Source organism: Carcharodon carcharias, chromosome 7, assembly GCF_017639515.1.
Source record: "Carcharodon carcharias isolate sCarCar2 chromosome 7, sCarCar2.pri, whole genome shotgun sequence".
Lineage (NCBI taxonomy): Eukaryota > Metazoa > Chordata > Chondrichthyes > Lamniformes > Lamnidae > Carcharodon > Carcharodon carcharias.
The window spans coordinates 129,280,307-129,307,646 of record NC_054473.1 but is presented as its reverse complement, the minus strand read 5'-3'; the positions used below and the strand labels follow the sequence as shown (position 1 = coordinate 129,307,646).

Here is a 27,340-nt window from a genome sequence, read left to right as displayed (position 1 = left end):
GAACATCCTAAGGTTGAGAAAGGTGCTATATATACTCATTCTTCCTTCTCCTTAGTGTCTCAAATGAAAGAAAGTGGGCAAAGGCCTCCAAGATTGGTGTGAGAGGTTATGAAGAAGGACCAATAAAATTACCCCGGTACAAAAAATGTAATCTAACTGCCTTCTATTGCACTACATTGTGGAATATCAATATTCCATAATGTGGTAATGCAATGTAGAAAATTCAATATTGAACTTTCAATGTTTGATTGCTCATTTGTGATATTTTACCTCCTTGGAAAGCTACAAAGAAAGAAAGTAAGTCAGAGGTCATTTTCTTTTCTGGGGCATCATGGCCGCGTTTCTACAAAATTACATTGGCTAACCCCGGTTGATTGCGGGGATCATGACCAATGTTGAGTTGCCATTTCCCTCAATACACCCACAATGTGAGACCCATCAGTATACAAAAAGTGAAACCCAGTACGTACAATAAGAGTTGATGATGCACAAAAATGGTGTTAATCCCCATATTCCAAAAGGTGAAAAATGACCATGCACACAAGAGCCAGATACAAAAATTGCTGATTCCCCATGTCTCTTCTAGCATCCTTCTCTGTTATCCTATTCATATTTTACCTATCTTGGCAGCTCCAACTTTTGAGCTTCCTAGACTTGTAGAAAATTCAATATTGAACTTTCAATGTTTGATTGCTCATTTGTGATATTTTACCTCCTTGGAAAGCTACAAAGAAAGAAAGTAAGTCAGAGGTCATTTTCTTTTCTGGGGCATCATGGCCGCGTTTCTACAAAATTACATTGGCTAACCCCGGTTGATTGCGGGGATCATGACCAATGTTGAGTTGCCATTTCCCTCAATACACCCACAATGTGAGACCCATCAGTATACAAAAAGTGAAACCCAGTACGTACAATAAGAGTTGATGATGCACAAAAATGGTGTTAATCCCCATATTCCAAAAGGTGAAAAATGACCATGCACACAAGAGCCAGATACAAAAATTGCTGATTCCCCATGTCTCTTCTAGCATCCTTCTCTGTTATCCTATTCATATTTTACCTATCTTGGCAGCTCCAACTTTTGAGCTTCCTAGACTTGGAGAACAAATAAAAGGTTAAAAACAAAAACAAAAATACCTGGAAAAACTCAGCAGGTCTGGCAGTATCTGTGGAAGGGAGCACAGTTAACGTTTTGAGTCCTCATGACTCTTCAACAGAACTAAGGAAAAATAGAAAAGGGGTGAAATATAAGCTGGTTTGGGGGGGGGGTCGTTGGGACAAGACAGCTGGATAGAGGGCCAGTGATAGGTGGAGATTACCAAAAGATGTCACAGACAAAAGGACAAAGAGGTGTTGAAGGTGGTGATATTATCTAAAGGAATGTGCTAATTAAGGGTAGAAAGCAGGAAAAGCAAGGTACAGATAGCCCTAGTAGGGGTGTGGTGGGGTGAAGGAATCGAAAAAGGCTAAAAGGTAGAGATAAAACAATGGATGGAAATAGGTGGGAAAAGAAAAATCTATATAAATTATTTGAAAAAACAAAAAGGAGGGGGGATAAACAGAAAGGGGGTGGGGATGGAGGAGAGAGTTCATGATCTAAAATTGTTGAACTCAATATTCAGTCCGAAAGTTGTAAAGTGTCTAGTTGGAAGATGAGGTGCTGTTCCTCCAGTTTGCATTGAACTTCACTGGAACAATGCAGCAGGCCAAGGACGGGCATGAGGGCAGGGTGGAATGTTGAAATAGCAAGCGACAGGGAGGTCTGGGTCATCCTTGTGGACAGGCGGATGGTGTTCTGCAAAGCAGTCACCCAGTCTGCGATTGGTCTCTCCAATGTAGAGGAAACCGCATTGGGAGCAGCGAATGCAGTAGACTAAATTGAGAGAAGTGCAAGTGAAATGCTGCTTCACTTGAAAGGAATGTTTGGGCCCTTGGAAAGGGGCAGGTGTTGCACTCATGAACTCTCTCCTCCATCCTCACCCCCTTTCCGATCTCCCTTTTTTCCAATAATTTATATAGATTTTTCTTTTCCCACCTATTTCCATTATTTTTAAATGTATTTCCATCCATTGTTTTATCTTTCCCGTTTAGCCCATTTCGATCCCTTTCCCCAACCCCATCCCCACTAGGGCTATCTGTACCTTTATTATCACATTCCTTAGATAATATCACCAGCTTCAACTCCTCTTTGTCCTTTTGTCTATGACATCTTTTGGCCATGTCCACCTATCACTGGCCCTCTATCCAGCTCTACTTGTCCCACCCCCCTTAAACCAGCTTATATTTCACCTCTTTTCTATTTTTCCTTAGTTCTGTTGAAGAGTCATACGGACTCGAAATGTTAACTGTGTTCCTCTCTGCAGGTGCTGTTAGACCTGCTGAGTTTTTCCAGGTATTTTTTTTGTTTCACAAAATAGAGTAACTGATCACTTATCTCATTACTATTTGGATTTTGCTGTCTGTAAATTGGCTGTGTTTGGCAACATGACAACAATGATGACAATTCAAAAACGGATCACTGGCTTATAATGCTACTTGAGAACACCCCGAGAGCATATGAAATTTTCTAAATACAAATTAATTTGTTTTTCAGGCAGAAGCAGGCAGTGAGGACATTGCAGCACTGTAGATATCAGATCCTGCTTCAATGTATTGCTCTCCTGACTACATGAATATACACAATTGTATTCATCTTCAATGTAATCATTGGCAATAGAACAGTAACACAATTTCTTGAATTGTAAATACACAGAATAATTCAATTTCTATGACCACAGTGCTTGCTTTGCAAAATTAATGTGCTAAATATAATCAGATAAATAGTACACTAAGTTTAACATTCTCAAATAGAAGAAAAAAGGAAGGCATGCATTTATATTGCACTTTTCACGACCAGCAGACATCTCGAAACACTCTACAACCAATTAAGCCATTGTTGTAGTCATCATTGTAGGTTAGCTTCCTTCTCTATTGTAACCATTCAACCCATCCTGTCTGTGCTGGCTTTCTGCAAGAGCAACTCACCTTGTGCCACTCTCCTGTCATTTCTCCATAGTCCTTCATTTTTTTTTCTTCAGATAATTATCCAATTCTCCTTTGAAGACCTCAATTGAATTTTCCTCCACCACAATCTCAAGCACTGCATTCTAGACCTTAACTACTCGCTGTGGTTACACAAAAAAAAAAAATTCCTCATGTCGCCATTGCTTTTGGCATTTGCTTTAAATCAGTGTCTTCTGGTTCTGGATTCTTCCTTCAACGGGAACAGTTTCTCCCTATCTACTCTGTATAGACCCTTCATGATTTTGAGCACCTCGCTAAGATCACCTCTTAATTTTCTCTTCAAGGAAAACAGCTCAAGCTTCTCCAATCTATTCATGCAACTGAAGTTTCTTGTTCCATGACACATTATCATGAATCTTTTCTGCACTCTCTCCAATGCCTTCATATCTTTCTGAAAGTGCAACGCCCAGAACTGGACTCAGTACTCCAGCTGAGGCCAAACTAGTGTCTTATACAAGGTCAACACAACTTACTTGCTCTTATACCCTGCCCCTATTAATGAAGCCTGGGATACTGTGTGCTTTATTAACAACGCTCAGCCTGTCCTGCTACCCTCAGTGACTTATGCACGTATATATTCAAGTCCCTTTGTTCCTGCACCCTCTTTAGTGTTGTACCCTTTATTTTATATTGTCTCTCATTCTTCCTACCAAAATGAATCATTTCACATTTAGCCACATTGAACTTCATTGCTACTTGTTCATCCATTCCCCCATTTGTCCATGTCCTTTTGAAGTTTTACACTATCTTCCTCACAATTCATAATGCTTCCAAGTTTTGTATCATTCACAAGTTTTGAAATTGTGCCCTGTACACCAAGGCCTAGGTCATTAATATATATCAGGAAGAGCAAGGATCTCAACACTGGCCCTTAGAAAAACATCCATTAACCGCTACTTTGTTTCTGGTCACTCAGCCAATTTCGTATCCGTGTTGCTGCTGTTCCTTTAATTTCATGACCTCTAACTTTGCTCATAAATCTGTTGCATGTTGATACCACTGTATCAAATGCCTTTTGGAAGCCCATCAACAGCGTTGCTTTCTTTAACCCACTTTGTTATCTCTTAAAAGTTAATGAAGCATGATTTTTCCTTAAGCCATGCTGGCTTTCCTTACTTAACACGCATTTGTCCATGTAACTATTAATTTTATCCTAAATTATTGTTTCAAGAAGTTTTTCACCACTGAAGTTAAACTGACTGCCTTGTATTTACTGGGCTTATCTTTACACCCTTTTGAACAATGGTGTAACATTTGCAATTCTCCAATCCTCTGGCACCACCCTTGAGTCTAAGGGAAACTGGAGAATTTTGGCCATTGCCGCCACAATTTCCACCCTCACTTCCCTCAGTCTCCTTGGATACATTGTATCTGGCTCTGGTGCCTTATCGACTTTTAAGTACAAACAACCTATTCAATACCATCTCCTTACCAATTTTAAACCCTTCTAGTCTATTAATTACCTCCTTTTTCACTGTAACCTGGATAGCTTCTTCTTCTTTGGTAAAGACAGATGCAAAATCTCATTTAGTACCTCGGACATGCTCTTGCCTCCTTACGTAAATCCCCCTTTTTAAGTCCATAATTGTCCCCAGTCTTCCTCTTGCCACCTTTTTACTATTTATTATGCCTATAGAAGATTTTTGGATTTCCTTTTATGTTAGCTGCTAGTCTGTTACTCTCTCTTTGATTCTATTATTTGTTTTGTACCGTAGGAAAAATGGCAGCCAATTTTGCATTCAGCAAACTCCCACAAGCAGCAGTTTGATAATGACCAAATAACCTATGATGTCGATTGAGTGATAAATATTGGCCTGGACAACAAGAATAACCTCCCTGCTGTTATTTTTGAAATGGTACCATGGGATCTTTTACATAGACTGAGCAGGCAGATGGGGATTCCCTCAGCACTTTGAGTGTCAGCCTTGATTTTTAAGCTGAAGCCTCTGGAGTGGAACTTGAATCCAGAACCGTGTGACTCTGAAGCAAGAGTGCTACCCACTGGGCCAAAGCTGACATTCTGATAATGCAAATAACTTGTTCCTGTGGGCCGTGCCTGAAAGAAGGTGATCTGCTTTCAGATCACTTTACTGTGTCTGCTGGTCAATTAACTGAGAAATCTCTCACAAGGACACCTGGTGGCTAAAATCATAGGGGAAGACTTAGTTTAGAAATGAGAAATTTTGCCAAGTGTAATTTTATGATATTTCATGGCCAGATATGATTAGTGACTAAACAATTGATAATTTTGGTGGAATTCATAGTGTACAATTTAATACAAGTCTTTCTTTCAAACCTTTCTCACTGGTCTTGTTACACTTGGATGCATTCAATATCTAAAATGGCTGAAACATGCTGTTTTAAAACAGATCATGGGATACATACCAAATTTACTTTGAGAATGTAAAAAATTATTTGAGTCAAATTTTTTAAAGTTGGTTTTGATGGTATTGTCGAGAAGATTGCTGTAGCATTTTAAAGGTCGAAATGTGAACAATGCTGAAAGGAAACCGGCTTTGACTTGAGAACAAAATTTACTGAAATTTTCTTAAAGTCATTTGATCCACTATGTTTTCACATCTACTGGTAAAGCACTACATAGTAATAGCTAAATTCAATTGAGGTTTGATTAGTATCCTTTCATAGTGAGATCTTGATTGTTACATCAGAAGCTGACTGAACATTATTGACTGAAGTTAAACTATGTTTGTGCACAGTGATGGCAAGAGTATTTTGAGGCATCCTCATTAGTAAGCTAAAAAAATTTAACTGAGCTGCTTGCACTTTTTCCTGAGTTTGACTAGAAACTAACTGCAAAATAGATCGCAGCCCTGCAAGTCACCATGTCTTTTAGTTGAAGTGAGGGAATTTACAGCCTTATCAAAGAACTCGCTGATGCTGATTTAATGCATTATCATGTTACATCAATTTTTGATGAGAAAACCACTGCTGTTTATGGGATAAATATTAAAGAATTAACACTTCGCTCATAGAGTGATTACGGCACGGAATGAGACCTATCGGCGCTCTCTAGAGCAATTCGGTCAGCTTCATTCTCAGATTCTACTCCTGCAGTTCTGCAAATTTAATTCCATCAAGTGCCCATCCCGCTTCCTTTTGAAATCATTCGTTGCCTCCACTTCCACCACCTCATAGGTGGTGAGTTCTAGGTTATTACCACTTGCTGCACACTCCACCACCTGAATGTCTTGGCCAAAATCTTAAATTTATGTCAACTACTCCTGTCATCTAATTGGAACGATTTTTCCTTGCCTACCTGCGGAGCCTGAGCCTCCATGGGGTTCAGCAGGCGACGGGGTGGGGAGTGGTGGTGGTGAGCAGTGGAGCCTGATTCTCTCTGGGATTTGGCAAATGGGGAGGGGGAAGGAGCAGAGGAGCCCAAGCCTGATGCAGAAGTCTTTTTTCCTTTGCATGTCTTGGAAACAGTAGCTGCAGAGGATGTAAATGACGACATCAAAACTGGAAATTTCCAAAGTTAGGTAGATTCTGCACTGTGTGTTACCTATTGATTTGTCATGTCAAAAGGGTGAGATGTTTAAACTTGTGCACTGGAAGGGATAGTGTAAAGATTGATGATTTCTGGTCTCCTGCAAAAAAAAACTACAGAATTATTCTTCATTAAAAAGGCTTACAAGCCACAAACATTTTTTTCTTAATTCACTGAGATGTTATAATGTAGTTAGCTTTAAAATGCAATAGTTGCAATAATTGTCCATTGCAAAAAACACTCAATGGAAGAATTTACATTAATGCAACATAATATTGAGAATCAAGCATGCAGTTTTTGTAAAAAGTGTTGTTCATTACCAATGTACTTTTAGGAAATAGACTCAGAACAACCTTGTTTGGATTAATTAATATTCTAAAATTAATTTGACAACTTGCCCCTGCTGCTAATTCAGACTGATACTTTTCTTGTTTTTAAATGAGTCCCTCATTGAATCAAGTCTGAACGGGAGTTCTTGCAAAAGAGGGTAAAACTGACATGTTAAGGGACGTGCTTTGATACAGTACAACTAGCTACACGGGATGATGCAGCGGAGTCTGAATGCACTATTTTTCAGTCGGTGACTGGCCACAAAGGGGCCTGTGGGGCTCCAGAGCAACAGGGTGTTGTTGTAAGGCTGTTGGATAGGCCAGGCTCTGAGTGAGTTAATTTGGTGGTTAGCGGGGTGGGGGGGGGTGTTGTGTTGTGTTGAGAAAAGGGGCTGCTGAGTGAGTTAATTTGGGGGGGGTGGAGTTGGGGATAGGGGTTGCTGAGTGAGTGACGGGTGGGTTATTGGGAAGAGGGGCTGCTGAGTGAGTGGTGTTAGGTGAGCTGGGAGGAAGGATGTATGGTGGAGGAGAAGGGCTGATTCCAATGTGTACATGGGGTTTGGAGGTGTGAGGGGCTTCACTGAATCTTCTGTTACCAGGGAATATGGAGTGCTTGGCTGAACTCCTGTATAAGTGTAAATAATATTTTTACAAGTACTTTAGAAACAGATTTTCATGTTTATATGATGTATTATTACATGCTGATATATGCAAACTTTAATTATTCACTGAATGTTATTATGCTGTTTGCTATTTCTTTTTACTGGTATCTGGGTTTGTGATAATTTTCAAGAGTTTTTTTATATACTTGTTCATGGGATGTGGGCATCACTGGCAAGGCCAGCATTTGTTGTCCATCCCAAGTTGTCCATAGGAAGGTGGTGGTGAGTTAAAATGCCATCACATTAGAAAATAGTTTCTGAAGCACTGCTGTAGTGCTTTGCTTCGCATGTACATAATCCAACATGGTCATTTTCTGTTAGTGCATAAAATACAGAATGAAGTCCATACTAACTGCTTTGAATGCTGAAATGCTGAGGTTGCTCTGGTGATTTGATACAAATGCATTGGTCCACAGTCTTGACAGTAATAGAAGGTAAACAATGAGCAAACTAATGTTTCTGCACACTTGACGTTTAATAATTCCACCAATTTGAAGTGGCCTAGAAGTTTCTGTAATCACTAGAGATCATAAGTGCTATAATTGCATTATTCCTTGGCGTAAAAAGTTTTCAGACCTTTTAGTCTTCAGCACTAAATTTCAGAACTTGTCTTCGGCTATTCTCATCCCTGTTATCTAAACCTGACATAATCTTGTACACCTTTATCAAATCTCCTCTCACCCTCCTTTGCTTCAACGAGAACAACCCCAGCTTCTCTAACCTAATCTTGTAACTAAAACCCCCGATCCCTAGAACCAATCTTGTAAATCGCCTTTGCACCCTCTCGAGGGCACTCATATCCTTCCAAAAATATGGTGACCAGAACTGGACATACTACTCTAGTTGAGGCCTAATCAGAGCTTTCTAAAGGTTCAGGATAACTTGTTTGCTTTTATACTCACTGCCCCTATTTATGAAGCCCAAGATCCTGTATGTTTTACTAACTGCTCTCTCAACATGTCCTGCCACCTTCAAAAATCTATGCATTGTATTCTGAGTCCCACTGACCATACATTCTCTTTAGAATCATGTCATTAAGTATATATTGTCTCTCCCTATCCCTTCTGCAATTTACAACACCTCACACTCCTCTATATTAAATTGCATTGGCCACTTGTCTGCCCATTCAACTAGCCTATATTCTGTTGCAGTCCTCACTGTTTGCTACACCACCAAGTTTGGTATCATCAGCAAATTTTGAAATTTTACTCTGTATTCCAGTATCTATACATGTATCAAATATATATGTGTAAAAAAACTACTATCCTTCAGTCTGGAAAAACAACTATTTACCACAACTTGCTGTTTTCTTTCCTTAAACCAATTTTTTTATCCAAGCTGACACAGATCGTCCCATTTCATGTGCCTGAGCTTTGTTAACCAGCTTTTTATGTGATACTTAGTCGCATGCTTCCTTAAAATCCATATAGACAACATCCAGTGCTTTTTCCTTCAACCTTCTCTGTCACTTCATCAAAAAATTCAACTAATTTAGCCAAACATGAGCTGCCATTTACAAATCCATACTAGCAATTCTTGATTAGCTCAATCCTCTCAAGTGCCTGTTGATTTTTTTCCCCTCATTATTGTTTCTAGAACATTACCCACCACAGACGTTACACTGATTGGCCTGTAAGAATGTCTTTACACCCTTTCTTTACCAGGGGTGTCACATTTGCCACTTTCCAATCCTCTGTCACCTGCCCTGTATCTAGGGAGGCTTGGAAAATTATGGCGAGCTCTTCTGCTATATCTACCCCCACTTCCTTTAGCAACCTGGGACGCAAGACATCTGAACCGTGCGACTTATCCACACTAAGCATAGCCAGCCTTTCCAGTACGCCCTGCCGATTAATTTTCACTGCATCCACTACCTCTGCGATCTCTGTTCTTGCTGATATTTTGTCAGCATCTTCTTTCATAAACTCAGATACAACGTACTTGTTAGGCATTCTCGCCTTGCCCTACACCTCTAAGCATGTCAGTAATTTAAGTAGGTTAGGTGGCCAGAAGATCTGCCGGCCACAATTCCAGTGGAGTCAGCAGGATGGCTCTTAATTTATGTAGTCTGGTGGGCTCTTACAGCACATTGATCACATCTCTGACACCTGTCTGCCTGTAATGGAGGGTGAGGATTCTCCAGACAAGATGGCTTTTCAGGAATCCAGGCTGCTTCTCTATCTCTGACACTCTCTCATGTAACTCCTTTGTGCCAATAGCCTTGGCAAGTCTCAATATGGGGATGGATGTCTTTGCCCTTTAAGTGAATAATCGAAGTTCTACTGCCTTACAAGTGCAACTGGAAAAGCTCAGAATCAGCCTGAAGGATTCTAAGTGGATCCCTAATGTTTACTGATAGGTTCAACCAGGAACTTCAGAGGACCAATGTATTGAATTTATTTACATGACTGAACTGGGTATTCGGAGCTTTACGCTAACTATTTTAGCTGTTCACCCTGTAAGGGCAAGTACAAACAAATAAAGGAAACATTTGCTTCTTCAGAACCTAAATCTATTTTCTTTCCTTTCAGGCTGATGAAGACCCTGTAATGGGATTTCACCAGATATTTCTACTGAAAAACATCAACGACGCTTGGGTCTGCACCAATGATGTCTTCAGGCTAGCACTGCATAACTTTGGCTGAGACCTCTGCCTCCAGCACATCCCTAAATCCACTCTTCTAATTTGCTATTAATCACAATAACTAGATTCCAAATATCATACACAAGTTTGTACGCAACAGTAAAATCTGCAATCTGCGTAGTATCTAATCACAGTTTGCTTGAATTTAGCTATTTGTGCATGATGTTTGGAAAAATATTACTTTAGCTGACATGGGCAAGACAGTACCCCAATGTGTGTTGTACCAGCATGCCTTAGAAGATAAGTCATACCACACTTTCTTTTTTCCTCTGTGTACTGGTAAGTTGCTACAGCAATCCAAAGAATCAAAATAAATAACAGCAACTACCTGTCCAACTTTTTGATTTGTTCATAACGTTTTGTTGACTCGTGATACAATAAACCATGTACTTTTCTTAAGATGGAAATTGTTTCATTTAGTTTCCTAGCTGGTTTTAGGGTGTTTATTTTACTAAAAAATGTATTTGACCATATAATCCAATTGAAGGAAAAATTGCTGTTGGGTATTGTTTGTGCTGGTGTGAAGGTTTAGTCACTTGTCTTATCAAAGGACAGTCATAACATAAGTGAACTTGAACATAGTTATTTGGGTTTTACCTTGTATATCATGAGCTAACTTGTTTCAGTTCTACTGAAGACTAATTTTGTCTCTTTGACGAATTGAGGCTTTAAAAGAATAAGATAGTGACATAAGTCTTTTATAGCTGTGTTGTACAATATTCAACATGATGTGTAAACGTTGAATTGTTTTAAAACTACAAATTTATCTGTATTTGAACTTGAAAATCATATTACTTAAACTTTTCAAATTTTGAAGGTTTCAGTAAAACAAGCCAGTACTCGGAACATTAGGTTGTACTTACTGTAGATACTCATGCATTATATTTTAATTCTCCCTTTTTCTCTATTCTCCTAACCATGTGATTTCAGTCAGCTTGAAGGGGGAAACTGTTAACTGGCCTTTTCAATGGCTGGTGCTGCCAGTGCTGCACTGTGGCCAGTTGCCAGTCGAGCTACAAGTGGATCAAGATTGTCAGCTTTTGGCCTCTGGAAATTCTTCATTGTTGTGAATTCCAGTGTCATGTTCCTCTAACATTTAAGCTTATGACCACAAAGTTGGAAAACTTCTGATATATCAGTTAGAATACTGCATCATCTATTTCTTTTATGAAATTTTTGATTGACATAGATCCAAGTAACCTGCAAAAAAGAAAATGGAATCCATTCATTCATATTAAGCTATATCACTTGGTACCAGAGCTGTAGATTACTGTATAATGCAAAAAATACTAGTAATGCAATAAGCATTTGTGAACAAAATAAAAATTAGCATTTATCTTAAAGAATTATGTGAATGTTACTGGTACAGTTGTCTTTAAGATTTTTTTTCTCCTAATATATTTAGTATCCATAGGTTTGGTGTTGCAGATTTTGGGTTTTTCTTGAATAATGATGCATGTTGGAAGTACACTTCCATGATTACCGGGGCACTCTGACATCTCACCTAAGTAGTCATGTATTGGGTCAGTAGCCCAACCCATTATTGCCCCCATCTAAATTCCAGAAATGTTTAATTTCCAAAAAACCAGTAATTGAATAGCTATAAGAAGTAGGACTTTCCATTCTTAGTCGTGTCATGGTTTGAGCCTGCAACCTTTTTAGGTCTGTATGTTTCACAATGAAAGCTTTTTTTTAAATACAATATTTATAAAATAACTTCTGACACTGGATTCATTTACATTATGAATTTTCTGGAAACTGCATTTCTGTGAGGCCACGTGCACAGATATAGAATCTCAATAATTTGTGAAAACTCCTCTTGATTTTAACAGGACAATGTGATTTCTCTGAGAATGTATTCTTTTTGAATGCAGACTTGTTTTGGAGCCAGTATCTTTTCTCCTGAACTTAAAGGATTAATCTCCAATAAATTCAAAGTGGTGCAAAACCCACTTAGATGACACCATTCCTTTTAGTATGGTTATCCAAAACTGAAAACATAAATCAGCAGTTTTACTTGATAACTGCCAGGACAATGATTAGAGTGTTAAATCTGAGTTTTGACACAGTGACATAGTTACTTGTGAAAATTATTATAAAATTTACAGATTGCTCCCACAGCTTGAATATTCTTGTGCAACTTGGTAATGCTGGCAGTTGTACTGTGAAGTATTAAGCCTCATGTTTGTCATGGTAAGAAGTGAGCATTTGTTTGATTTTGAACTTGCAGGCAACTGTACAATATAGGTTAGAAAATTTAGTTTAATTAACCAAATGTTATACAGAGCAACGTTCTGAGTTAGAATTTTTTAATTGGAATCTGGTATATTACATAATGAAGTACATAGAGGACTGTACCGAACATAATTCTAAATTTAGATATCCAGAGGTGTCTAATATTTTGTGGACAATAATTTAATGTCTTTAATGTCCCATAAGAAGTTGTTTGGTTTTCGTAATTGCATGTAAAGTTTCTAAAATATGAATAAAGTCAGTTAATTCTAATTTGATAGCTTCTAGTTCATTGATGTTTTATTCCAATTAAAGATGATGGCTATCACAGTTTAAAATTCATCTCTGTGCCTTGCCCTAGGTTGAATCAATTTGGGTATATGTCGCAATAATGAATGTGCAGGCTGAAATTACCATGTTGAGCACTGAGGAGAGTTTGTGGTAAAGCAAAGCAAATATTGTGTCTAATTCAACTCAGAACTTTGTGTCACAGTATTGTGAAAGCCGTCTGCCCTTCTTTCTTAAAGGCACATGTGCAATGGTGTAATTGAGTCACCATTTATCAAGGAGCAGTTTCTTTTGCAATCTATTTGTGATTCAATAGTGTCTATTTACATTTTGTTACTATACATTTCGTAAATGGTTAAAACATGGTACATTACATGTGTTCCATAGAAGCATCACTTTTATCTTTAAATATTCACATTTGTCACACAGTTCATTCTATGGATAGAAAAATTTCTGATGTAAATATAAAAGAACACTATAGCACACTACTAAAAATAGTAATTCAGCCTTCAAGTAAATCCAGGAATCATCTGATGCCTTCTTATGAACATATTCTGATGCAACCTTTTCTCTAATTTGTCGGATCCTTTTCCCAGTGAAAGACTGGAATGGGAAAGGTTGTATTTGCTTATTTTACATTCTGTTGGCTGTTTCGCACCCATTCTGTTTCAGCTAGGAGTGCATGCTGGTCGTTGATTTTACAGGGGTCAAAACCAAAATGACTCCATGATTGGCTGGTGGTACAAATAACCTTCCCAATGCTGAAGCAACAATATCAATTTCTTGTTGTATAGTGACACCTTGTGTGTGACAAATTGACTGAGAATTTCCCCACACTTAAGGTTGACAGATTTGAGTGGCCCACTTAAGAACTTTGAGTGTGGTTGCTACTGCAATGATGGATCATCTAATTTTTTTTTGAAGCTCCTTGGGAGATTGCTGGTGGCTTTAACCATTGGTGCTTCTATATCAGTATTCACAACATGGCCTATGAAGTTGACATACCAGCCACAAACTCCTTCATACTTTATATGAATCGATTTTATTTGAGCTGAGAACTCCATGAAATTCCTGTTTGAATTAAAACACCTTTGAAAGTTATTATTTCCAATCTGGCTATGGAATGTGTTCAGTCAGTTTGGAGAAAAGATTTACCTAGGTGTTTTTGTCTTATTCTTTAGTGTAAGCTTAGTTTCCTTTCTGATCTTTTTCATTGTTGTTCTTAAGCAAATTTAAGAGTACATAAAGGAGTGTAACCTTTTTATGATATAACTAAATAACTCCTGATTATTTCAACCAATTTTTGGAAACATTACTGCAATGATGCATAAAAAGCTGACAATTTAAGTGCAAGTATTTAATGATAATTGCCAATCAAAATGGTAATGTATAAGAATACATTTATGGAATTATAACTACGTTTAAATTTAATGAACTGAAAAACATATACATTAAAAGTGTATATTTTGCAATGTTTTGGAGTTGCTGAAAAATAAATTAAAGATATGAGAATAGTTTGAACAAGTACATCAAAAGCAAACGTATGTGCAAAAGAATGGATAGTTGGGTGAATTAGTTGAATATTGCCCTTCATATGGTTGTAACTCAAGCTGCCTTCAGAATTCTTGGCAACTGTAAAGCACCGTGTACAGCTTACACCTAATGTACTGTGAATTTGTGTCAAAGGACTTTTGTTCAGAAATTATTTAAATATGTTACTTTGTGCCATACTAAGGATATGTTGTTTTGCCTTAGATATTTTGCTGTTTGAAAAAATAATCTTGATCAAAAAATATTTTCTTAGATATCCATTTAGCCTTTTTTTCCTTTGCTATATGGTTTAGGTTGACAGGAGCACTGCTTTCAGGTGCTCTCACAGTCCCAGACATAACTAAGAATCATGGGCCATCTGATGTTCCTGAAGCTGTGATGCTTTTTTAGGCTTACGTATACAGAATCTAACTTCTGATGACCTTTTTAGGAAAATGAAAGCTCTCCTTTCAGTAATAACTGGTACACATTGATTTTATTGCAGTGTAAAATCATTGTTTTGTTGGTTTCTAAAATAAACTTTATCAAACAGCTTTCTTATTGTACTTAATGTTATTGCTTCAGCTGAAAATGGATTAAGGCATTGTAGCAGGTGGTTTAAGGTTAGAGCATTGATATGTTGGATATCGACGACATTTGAAGATTTCTCATTCATTAGTTTATACTTCATGGGTTGTTTTTAATTCTTTCATAATGCATACTTCAGTTTTGTAAAATTTGTCATTTGTCCCAATCAAATAAGTAGATAGGAAAAGGTGATGATGAAAAGTTTCCCATGACTTCATTTTAATTATATATATGTTTGGTTTGAGTAAGTGGCTTGAATTTGTAGTACATTTTATATTAAGTCAAGCTTACAAGAATTCACAAGGATTTCAAAGTAATTGCAAACATTTCAAGATGAAATCTAAAACATAATGTGATCTGTATTTCCTTTAACTATACATGTTCAGTTGATTGTTTGTGATATACAATGCCTGGATAATGGAAGTATTGTTTAGACTTCCCAGTGACCCAGGTTTGTTCCCTATGGTTGAATAGCCTACTGAAACTTCTTGTTCAAACAAACACATGAATAATAATTACCCATGATGCCAGATAACAAAACCCCAGTGAGCATCAACAGAAAAGGAGAAAATTTTGCTGGGGAAGAAATTTAAATTACTTTTTCAAACACGCAAAATCAGAATGGTGGTATACTTTACATGTACAATGTAGGATAGGATGCAAAATGGGATGTGAATGAAACCAAATAGTTTATTTAATTTAAAACAGATGAGAATTAGGGGTCCCTTTATTTCTGCCTTTTCCAAAAGAGTAATCTTGCTTATTTCCTTCCTGGACGTATTCTGATCAGTATGTGTTGTATGTATTCAGCACCAACTGCCCCACAGACATTGCCTATTTTTGTAAAATTGCTGATTATCACAGTCTCTTATGTCCTGTGATGATACGAAAGTGAGCACGGTACTCATTTTTGTGTATAGAGCTTGCTCAACATCTAACAGTCAAACATGGAGCTTATCCCAAAAGCGAGGAGCACTGAATCGTTCAATCGTAACTGATTTGCACAGGTGTACTACTTGGGCAAAATTTCATGATCATTTGAACTATGACCATTTTATTTACTGTTTAGTTCTGATGTCCAGGTGCCTTATAAATTTCAATTTAATTGCAAGCTTGTTGCCTATTTATAACAAGTTGGAGTGTGTTAAAAGGTAGAAAGATATTGAAGGATTCACTGTATTGCTGGAAACTTGGCACTGCTCATTGAGTCAGAGAAAGTGGATATTACTCTGTATGTGGCAAAACATTGGGACAACTGATTTAAGGTGACTGAATAAAGCAAATTGTCTTTTTATTTAAAAAAGTGCTTTTTTTTTATTGGTGCTTTGGGATTGAATTCTTTGACCCTCCATTATCTTTAGTACACTGTAAATGAGGTGCTGTATTCCTTTTGTATTTTCTATTTTATATTTCACTTTTTAAAGCTGAGCATACACAACAAGGAGTTCTGGTGTGATCCAGACCATTTTCCCCTCACTATATCTTCAGGTAGTTCGTTATTTTCTTGTGTATTTTATCCCCATATCAAGCACATTGATTCCACTTTAAATATTCCATCAGTTTAACAACGGGTAGCAAGGCTTCTTAGCAAAAAAAACACCAAGCCAAATCATCTTTTAAACCAAACCATATTCCCATCCAATATCCAGTTTTTCATTTAATATAACACTTGAAATCTAATTGATTATATTTGCATCTAATTTAAGTAGAAAAATGATCCTCAACCTTTGAATTTTTAAAGCATTTTTAAAACTTGTTCTGATATAACACTTGTCTTTTTTTCCACATGTGAGGCTTTTATGTTTTAATTCAAGGTAAAATGGAGCATGTGACTTCCTACTATTCTGTCTGGTGATAAGCTGATTTGTCCTGGTCACCGTGGGGACTCAAGGCAAATCCTATTGAAACTCAAGTGCCAGCATTCACACCGCACAAAGAAGGGAGCAGCTGGCCTTGCTGTAGGTAGACTTACAGGCTCTTGATTTTCTAGATCAGAGCCCCTGGATATAGAGAGAGAGCAATATAGCAGTTGATGCAAACAGCAGGGGAAAAATCATCATTTTTTGCACCAAACCATATTCCCATCCAATATCCAGTCTTTCATTTTCTATAACATTTGGAATCTAATCTAATTCTGCCACTGGGCAGAATGTGGGTGACAGCCTATCTCTGGTTGAAGAGATGTGATCTGTAGAGATTTAAGGACACTGAAGATTTAGCCCTGCCTGGGAGAAGTCACTGTAGTAGGCCTTGCTGCTGAAATACAGTTCAGGGAACTACAGAAGACTGAGAGATGCTGGATGTAATGACTCAGTGAAATGGGGAGAAGCGAGCCTATTGGAAGCTGGGAGTAACTTTGGGCTGGTTCCTGTAAAGGCAATAATTCTTCAGTGTGTGCAGTGCAATGTATAAATGCAGCATAGGGTTTTCAATCATGTTAGGAAGTTCAGTGGGGGTATGTATTTGGTGCCCACTAAGTAATGTTTGGTTGATGTAGATTTTTGTTACAGTAAAAATCCTAAATATGAAATCTTGTCAAGTGATCCTTTGAGTCAGTCATTGGAAATTCAAATCTTTTAAAAGGTTGTCGTCCTTTACGGAGATTGTAACGCTTTAGACAATACTTTTAATTACTTGCACTTTGACTTATCAATTGCCCATTTTATTTTATGTCAATAAACCTCATTCTCCTCTTAAATTGCTCTTAATAAAATTGTGTACCGTTTCTCTTAGCAATGTATGGTTAAATTTTACATGTATATAATTATATACATTGGAAAGCAAAGATACAAAAAAGACGAAAGAAAAAAACTGGAAATTCGAAACAAAAATACAAATACCTGGAAAAACTCAGCAGGTCTGACAGCATCTGTGGAGAGGAATACAGTTAACGTTTTGAGTAGTCATTCGGACTCGAAACGTTAACTGTATTCCTCTCCGCAGATGCTGTCAGACCTGCTGAGTTTTTCCAGGTATTTTTGTTTTTGATACAAAAAAGGCAATCTAGCGAGTGGGGAAATTTCTGAATCAAAACACTATCTACAGTTCAAACAATTACCACATTTGAGAAATGCTAATTTATTTGTCTTCATGTCCTCTCATGAAATTGGTTTAGGGTGCACCATCCTGTCAGATCAACATCAGCTCATTGTGAACCACCAATTTTCATTAGTAAGGGAAGGATTCAAGTAATGTATTCCAGTATTTCTCTCCTTCCTCATCAAGGAATATCCACAACATACTTTGAATCTAGAAAGAAATAATGCTCCATGCAGGTTAACAGTTAATCAGATACCAACAAAATTTAAGAACTTAAAGGATAGGCATTTCAACAGACTGCTCTAGAAAGGTTCAGTAACAATGGTTTGTTTTACATAGGCAGCATGATTGTGATTTCATTATCTGTCACGGCTTCAAAACTCAGATGTTAGTTGATTACTTTTAACACAGTTGCTCTTATCACCATGAAAATCTGAGATATCTTAAAAACTCAGTCTTAGATTCATCTTCGTCATTTTTAATCATTGCATTTGTTCCTGGTGTGCATTTCTTTAGGAACCAGTTCACTAATCAATATTTCTTATCATTATCAATTATTTTCACTGCCCATTCTGGAAAGAAGTTGTTCCACAAGTAAGTTGGCTGGTATGACCTTAAGCTAAGACTTAAAAAGAAATGCAGCACTGACTTTGCATTCAGCAAATCATTTGCCAACTAGAAGTAAGGGGCTAATTATGCCTTTACTGAGGGGAAAAAAAGCATTGGGTTTGGGGAAAAGAGTAATCAAGAATAGCAATTTCAGATGTTCTAAGTCAATAAATAAACTTACAAAATTCAAACTGTAACCTAGTAATTTTGCAAAGTTGCTTTTGCCTTGTCCCAAAACTTTCTACATATTTGAACAGTGGTATAATGTAAATCACAGTCAAAATAAATCCATAGCCAAAAAGTATACAACTAAGTATGAAAACGCAATGGCTACCTTAAACCTCATATGGCACAATCTTAAAAAGAAGATACAATGGCCACAATTTGATTGTGTAGCATTTGTAGTTTCAGTACTATGGGTGCTGCTACAGGTCCAAAATGGTATCCACAATCCGCATTCCTCAGGTGCAGGCAGCACGGACACATTTCAGGTATGGTGTTAGCATGTGCTGGAAGTAGGCAGATCATGATGTCAGCATGTAATGCAGATTTGACTTTAGTGCTACGTTATGAATGTGATGTTTTGTAAGATGATTGTGTTTTGGATTCTATAATTCAAGGAGAAATGGAAGGTCATGTGATCTGCAAATTCTTCCTGGCAACAAACCGGGATAGCTTGGTTACCATAAGAACAGGGGACCCAGGTTGATACTGGGAGCAAGATGCAAAATATTCACACCTGATAGCAAAGGCAGGAGTAGCTGAGCTAACTGAAAGACTTTTGATCACCAAGTTTTTGGATGGGAAGAAAAGAGAGAGGCCTCAGACAAAAGGCTGCAGCTGGTGTGGTCAGCAGAGTGGAAAAGACTGTGAATTCTTGGTGAACTACCAAGCAGAACATGGAAGGGAGGATGGTCTCTGGTTAGAGAAACCCATCCCATGGCAGTCTAAAGACTCTGGAAGATCTGCCCTGGCAAAGCAGGAGGAGAAATCACCAGAAGAGACCTTGCTGCTGGCAGTCAGTTTGGAAAGTCTCCAAAAATTGGGGGGAAACGCCATTCAATGGTCACTCAATGTTATGACTCGGCGAAGCAGGGAGACATGATGCCATTGAAAGCTGAGAGCGACTGGATTGTTTCCTATAAAGATTAATCCTGTGGAGAGCGTGGTGTAATTTATATCTGTGCAGCGTATGGCTATTGGTCGCACTAATAAGAACATTAATAAGTCTTATCTTTACCTAGTAGGCAACTGATACTCTAATGTTTATTCAATATTGATTTTAGTTTATTTGATACAGTAAAAGTCTTAACTTGAAATCTTGTCGTGCAATTCCTTTAATTTGGTCACTGGGAATTCAATTTTCTTGCTAAAAGTTATTGTTCTCTACGATGATCATAAATGCCATTTTTGACATGCTTCAGTAATGCCCTCACTTAATCTTGCACAGCTGAACATCCTTCCACCAGTGCTATTAAGGGGATCACCAACCACTTTCAGTTTAGTTGTTCATAGATTTCTACTAGCTGTTGTTGAGTTGGTGGGAGTCCTTGGAGGGTTACACTGCTATTTAAATTTGATGAAGTCTACAGGGAATGGTGTAGCATGTGATGAAGGTCTTGATTTTTATATCAAGTGTTCTCATCAGACCACTGGCTCCGAGTCATGGATGTTGTATTTTCTATTCCCTTTGACTGGCAGCATGACACAGCAAACGAACAGAAGTGACAGAGGATAAACTGCTTGAGGGTGGAGGAAAAGAGGGAGAAGGGCTCTTAACAGGAGCTGTATTCACCCAGGGTCTTCAGGGAGAAATTCTTTTATCTGAATCTAAGCCAAGGACAGTATGTACAATGTTACTGTTTTACAAAGGAGGTGCTCACTAAAATTTGCCACCTGTTGCAGGTAGACTGCAGTCTCAGAGCAGGATGAGGACAATATTGCCAGCGACTGTAGAGGTGATCGTAACCATGAACTACTTCATGTTGGCTCCTTCCAGGCAGGAACAAGCAACCTCTCACAATTCACCATCCATTTTTGTATAAGGAATATCACTGTGCAAAGAGGGGAATTGGCAGACCATGTATGTGGCTTCACCAGGTGCAGGGTGACACAATACATACACGTTGCTTTTTGGACGCTGCATGTACATCCAGAGATGTACTGCAGCCACAAAGGGCTTAATTCCCTTAATGCCCAGTTGGTACATGACCATACTCAAAAGCATCATGCTTGTCAATGTCTGTATTTTAGCAGCAGTCATGATGTCTTTATTCTGCACCAGTCCTCTATATCATCAACAGTTTAGCCACTTTGAGAACGGAGGGTAGCAACTGGGCAATAAAGGCTACAGCTGACACCCTCCATTATGACTAATGCTGAAACACTGCACACAGTGGGCAGCATTGAGCAGGCCAATGGGGTACTTAGTGGTACTTTCTGCTATCTGGACTGCTCTGAAGGAACCCTGCAGTATTCACCAGAGCGTGTCATGATTCGGTGTGGTCTGCTACATAATGCACAAGCTCGCCATCATGAGGACACATCTCATGCTACTAGGCAAGCAACTGAGGAGGAAGTGGAAAGCACACCCCCTTGCTGGCCACATTGTCCATGATTGGTAATGTAGCAAAATAAACTAATGATACCACTCAACCATAATTCCCCATTCAAGAACAGTTCCATACCTTACCATCCTTGTTACTGACTATCACAGCATCCTCTGAATGCAATAAGATCACCAGAAAATAAACATTCCAAACCAAATTTAAATAAATAAACCACCCAATATTCTATACATCAACCAATCATCCTGGGCATTCACTTAATCCCTATCTCCCATTTGCCTTTGTGTAGTCCAGTACTCCTATAGTGTGATGCACCAGATGATTGAAAAATAATAGAGAGATTGTATGAAAACAGTGACAGTCCTGGAAACAATGGCTTGATGTTCAGTTGACGCTCGGCCTCCGCGAGGTAGAGATCAGTGCGCCAGACAGCAACAGCACCACCCTTGTCAGCGGGTTTGATGATGATGTCAGGGTTGGATCTGAGAGAATGGAGTGCAATAAGTTCAGCGAGAGAGAGATTAGAATGGGTGAGAGGAGCAGAGAAATTGAGATGACTAATGTCGTGCCGACAGTTCTCAATGAAAAGATCAAGAGAAGGAAAGAATCCAGAGGGAGGGGTCCAGGTGGAGGGAGAATATTGGAGGTGGGTGAAAGGATCCATTGAATGGGGAGAGGACTCCTGCCCAAAGAAGTGAGCCCGGAGATGAAGACGGCGGAAGAAGAGTTAAGCATCATGCCGAGCCCGAAATTCATTAAGGTGAGGGCGTAGGGGTATGAAACTAAGTCCTTTGCTGAGCACTGAACGTTCAGCATCAGAGAGGGGAAGGTCAGGGGGTATAGTGAAAACACGGCTGGGGCTGGGATTGGAAGATGGGTTGGGGACGGAGGGATAGGCAGGGGTGGAGGGTCCTAGATAGGTGTTGGTATCGATGAGTTGTTGGAGCTTGCGTTCCTTAGCACTTGAGAGAAAGAGAAAAAGTTTATTGTTGAGGCGTCAGATGAGCCGAAGAATAAAATGAAACTGGGGGCAAGCGCAGCTTTGAAAAAGGGTAGGGTTGTGCTGCTGGAGGGAGAGGTCGAGTGTGTTCATATGGCGGCGCATGGCACTGAGTGTGGATCTCAGGGTGCGACGGGAACAGCAGTCCGAGAAATGTTTTATGTCCCGGAAATACCTGTAATCCTGGGTGGGTTCGAAACATGAGGGGTGGAATTTCAGTTGAAATCCACGTGGGGTGATTCAGAGACGGAGACAGTCACTGAGAAAGGAGATATGACTGTGAAAGCGGGTTTTAGTAAACACCTTGTCAAGCACCAGGAGAGAAATGGAAAGCAATGAAGGTGAACAAGGCAAAAGAGAGATACGGAAACCACTGAACATCAAGCCATTGTTTCCAGGACTGTCACTGACCTCATCTCCTCTGGGGATCTTCCTCCCACAGCTTCCAACCTGATAGTCGCCCAACTTCGGACGGCCCGCTTCTACCTCCTACCCAAAATCCACAAACAGAACTGTCCCGGTAGACTGATCGTGTCAGCTTGCTCCTGCCCCACAGAACTCATTTCTCGTTATCTTGACTCCCTTCTCTCTCCCCTTGTCCAGTCCCTCCCCACCTACATCCGTGATTCCTCTGACACCTTACGCCACATCAACAATTTCCAGTTCCCTGGCCCCAACCGCTTCCTCTTCACCATGGAAGTCCAATCCTTCTACACCTCCATCCCCCACCAGGATGGTCTGAGGGCCCTTAGCTTCTTCCTCGAACAGAGGCCCGAACAATCCCCATCCACCACTACTCTCCTCCGTCTGGCTGAACTTGTTCTCACACTGAACAATTTCTCCTTCAACTCCTCTCACTTCCTCCAAATAAAAGGTGTGGCTATGGGTACCTGCATGGGCCCCAGCTATGCCTGTCTCTTTATGGGGTATGTGGAACATTCCCTGTTGCAGTCCTACTGCGGCCCCCTTCCACAACTCTTTCTCCGGTACATCGATGATTACGTTGGTGCTGCTTCGTGCTCTCGTCGGGACTTGGAAAAATTTATTAATTTTGCTTCCAATCTCCACCCCTCCATCATTTTCACGTGGTCCATCTCTGACACTTCCCTTCCCTTCCTTGACCTCACTGTCTCGATCTCTGGTGATAGACTGTCCACCAATATCCATTACAAGCCTACCGACTCCCACAGCTACCTCGACTGCAGCTCTTCACACCCCGCTTCCTGTAAGGACTCCATCCCATTCTCTCAGTTCCTTCACCTCCATCGCATCTGTTCTGATGATGCTACCTTCAAAAACAGTTCCTCTGACATGTCCTCCTTCTTCCTTAACCGAGGTTTTCCACCCACGGTCATTGACAGGGCCCTCAACCGTGTCCGGCCCATCTCCTGCGCATTTGCCCTCACGCCTTCTCCTCCCTCCCAGAAACATGATAGGGTCCCCCTTGTCCTCACTTATCACCCCACCAGCCTCCGCATTCAAAGGATCATCCTCCGCCATTTCCACCAACTCCAGCATGATGCCACTACCAAACACATCTTCCCTTCACCCCCACTGTTGGCATTCCGTAGTGATCGTTCCCTCCGGGACACCCTGGTCCACTCCTCCATCACCCCTACTCCCCAACCCCCACCTATGGCACCACCCCATGCCCACGCAAAAGATGTAACACCTGCCCCTTCACTTCCTCTCTCCTCACCGTCCAAGGGCCCAAACACTCCTTTCAAGTGAAGCAACATTTCACTTGCATTTCCCCTAACTTAGTCTACTGCATTCGTTGCTCCCAATGCGGTCTCCTCCACATTGGAGAGACCAAACGTAAACTGGGCGACCGCTTTGCAGAACACCTGCGATCTGTCCGCAAGAATGACCCAAACCTCCCTGTTGCTTGCCATTTCAACACTCCACCCTGCTCTCTTGCCCACATGTCTGTCCTTGGTTTGCTGCATTGTTCCAGTGAAGCCCAACGCAAACTGGAGGAACAATACCTCATCTTCCGACTAGGCACTTTACAGCCTTCTGGACTGAATATTGAATTCAACAACTTTAGATCTTGACCTCCCTCCTCCATCCCCACCCCCTTTCTGTTTCTTCCCCCTTCCTTTTGTTTTTTTCCAATAAATTATATAGATTTTTCTTTTTCCCACCTATTTCCATTATTTTTAAATATTTTTAAATCTTTTATGCTCCCCCCACCCCCACTAGAGCTATACCTTGAGTGCCCTACCATCCATTCTTAATTAGCACATTCGTTTAGATAATATCACCAACTTCGACACCTATGTGTTCTTTTGTTCTGCTGTCTGTGACATCTTTTGATGTTCTGCTTCTATCACTGCTTTTGCCTACAACCACACCACCCCCCCTCCACTTCTCTCCCCCCACCCAAAGCACCCCCCCCCCCCACTACCACCTTAAACCAGCTTATATTTCACCCCTTCCTGGGATTCACCTAGTTCTGTCGAAGGGTCATGAGGACTCGAAACGTCAACTTTTTACTTCTCCGCTGAGTTTTTCCAGGTAATTCTGTTTTTGTTTTGGATTTCCAGCATCCGCAATTTTTTGTTTTTATATGCAGTGACAGCATGTTGTGAGGAAGCAACCAACACTATCCAGTAGAGATCCCTATCAAAACAAACTGTCTAGCACTGAGCCTAATGAATTAATGACTTGTGCAGTATTAAGATTAAGAATACATCTTGAAATAGTCCATTGTCTTATGTTTAAGGCAATTTGCGCAGATGGACAAATCTAATGAAATTAACCCTTACAACATTATTGACCAATTGGCTGTTAGCAACAACCTTGGGTCAAGGTGGGTTGATGCCAAAATTAGATAGAAAAGAGGGATTCACGAACCAGCTTGTTTGTGTACACCAAGTAAAGGGACTGTGTAATATATTTTCTCAGGGACAGGCAGAATTACTGTCAGCGTGAGAATGCATAGCGTAGCACTGGGCCAAGGATAGAGACAGAATTTCTGTTGCCGTGGACCTTGCATAGTGTAGTTTTCTTCCAAGACAGAGGCAGAATTTTTGTCGGCGTAGAAGGGTTGAGGTCATTTTCCCCTTCTTCTGGATTGTCCATCCATTTGAAGTCGTAGAGTCTGCAGTATATTATTGATAAGTATACCTTTTTGTTCTTTAACTCAGTTAGTTGATAAGTGCATTATTGTTTTATTTCTCCCTTTATTCAATAAATTTTGATATTATTTTGCTAATTCAGTGTCTGAGACTTTGCCTGATGGTTATACCTCTATCAAACTAAGACAGTTTAAAGGGTTAATTTGGGATCCAGTAATTAGGCCATGCACAGCTAAATTAAGCAACAGCTAAATTTATCAAAATATTCTTTATAAACCTACAGGGTGCAAGCTGGTTTTAGGCAGGACAGACCAGCTTGAATTCATGCTAGCTTCTCAATTTTGTGTCCCTGTTCAGCGGTGCAGCCACTCAATAATGCATTTAGTGATGGTTGCACATTGCAAACATGTAAATGCACAGGCAGCACAAAGTTTGCGTGCTGCCGGTAACAGAACTAATGGGCATGGGTTAATCACATAGCAGGATCCTCATGCACATTTTCGAAGGCTATTCAATTTTGCCCCCAGTATGTTTAACAACTACATTCATGCTTGCCTAACAGCTTTAGGTACCTTAATCAAGCTCAACTTTTCAGACTTTATACGTTTTGATCCACTTAAAATATTGATTGCTTGTAATGAGTTGATTAACTCAAAAGTGCCAAATTTTAAGCAACAATTCCAAGTCATACGCATAAGGACAAGTGATATAATTGAAATAACTAGCTGTCTGTAGTGCCATCCATAGAAAACCAGTACTTAACAATTTAATAGGGTGACCAGATTTTCAAAAGTGAAAACAAGGGCACCCGCAGATAATGCAATCCCTCACCATGCGAACAGATTTCCCATGCATCTCCTCAGGTGCAGTACCTTCTCTGGTTACATTATTTTACCACCTGAAACAAGTGAAGTGACCATAAATCTGTGCCTTTAATCTCTTCAAAGTCAATTCCCTGCCAAGTTCTGAGGAAATCAAGCACTGTGGATGTAAACAACTCGGACAAGCACCTTCTGCTTTCCTGCTGCCCGTTTTCTGTCAGCCTCACCCAGAAGTGCTTTCATGCATTATCTGGAAATGTTATGTGTCGCATCGACTTCACGGTAAAGCCTCATGACCTGCACCAACTGCAGGGTGCAGAGCATCACACAAACTGTGCCAACTACAGGGCAAAGCATTAGATCTAGGTCACGTGCACAAACCTAAATGCAATTTGAACTAATTCCACTTCCATAGAATAAATGGGAAAGCTGAAAAGTGGCACGTTTGAACCATTTTGAGGAAATTATTGGGACACAGGGACGTTTAATTAAAAACCAGAGCTGTCCTTTTCCTCATGGATGTTTCACTGGAGTCGTGTTGTGTAGTTGAAAAGAGCGGGAGCTGAGAGTCAGCACGGAGATTTAAAAAGAGCGAGAGTCGAGAGTCAGAGCCCGGATTTAAAAACAGTGGGAGCTGAGAGTCAGAGCGGAGATTTAAAAAGAGCAGGAGCTGGGAGTCAGAGCAGAAATATAAAAAGAGCGAGAGCAGAAATATAAAAAGAGGGGGAGCCGAGAGTCAGCATGGAGATTTAAAAAGAGCGGGAGCCGGGAGACAGAGCAGAGATATAAAAAGAGCGGGAGCCGAGAGTCAGAGCGGAGATTTAAAAAGAGCGGGAGCCGAGAGTCAGAGCGGAGATTTAAAAAGAACGGGAGCCGAGAGTCAGAGCGGAGATTTAAAAAGAGCGGGAGCCGAGAGTCAGCATGGAGATTTAAAAAGAGCGGGAGCCGAGAGTCAGAGCGGAGATTTAAAAAGAACGGGAGCCGAGAATCAGAGCGGAGATTTAAAAAGAGCGGGAGCCGAGAGTCAGAGCGGAGATTTAAAAAGAGCGGGAGCCGAGAGTCAGAGCGGAGATTTAAAAAGAACGGGAGCCGAGAATCAGAGCGGAGATTTAAAAAGAGCGGGAGCCGAGAGTCAGAGCGGAGATTTAAAAAGAACGGGAGCCGAGAATCAGAGCGGAGATTTAAAAAGAGCGGGAGCCGAGAGTCAGAGCGGAGATTTAAAAAGAGCGGGAGCCGAGAGTCAGAGCGGAGATTTAAAAAGAGCGGGAGCCGAGAGTCAGAGCGGAGATTTAAAAAGAGCGGGAGCCGAGAGTCAGAGCGGAGATTTAAAAAGAGCGGGAGCTGAGAGTCAGAGCGGAGATTTAAAAAGAGCAGGAG

The 27,340-nt window shown here is 40.0% G+C and overlaps 1 protein-coding gene across 2 annotated transcripts in view; it reads left to right on the top strand.

Moving 5' to 3' along the window:
- nutf2 (nuclear transport factor 2) overlaps positions 1-14,810 on the top strand; it is a 53,637-nt gene extending 38,827 nt beyond the window's left edge. For both annotated transcript variants that reach the window (XM_041191314.1, XM_041191315.1), the window contains one exon: positions 10,094-14,810. In XM_041191314.1, the coding sequence (XP_041047248.1) occupies positions 10,094-10,207 (114 nt within the window). In that variant the 3' untranslated portion in view covers positions 10,208-14,810. The remainder of the gene's footprint in view (positions 1-10,093) is intronic.
- Positions 14,811-27,340: the final 12,530 nt, after the last annotated feature.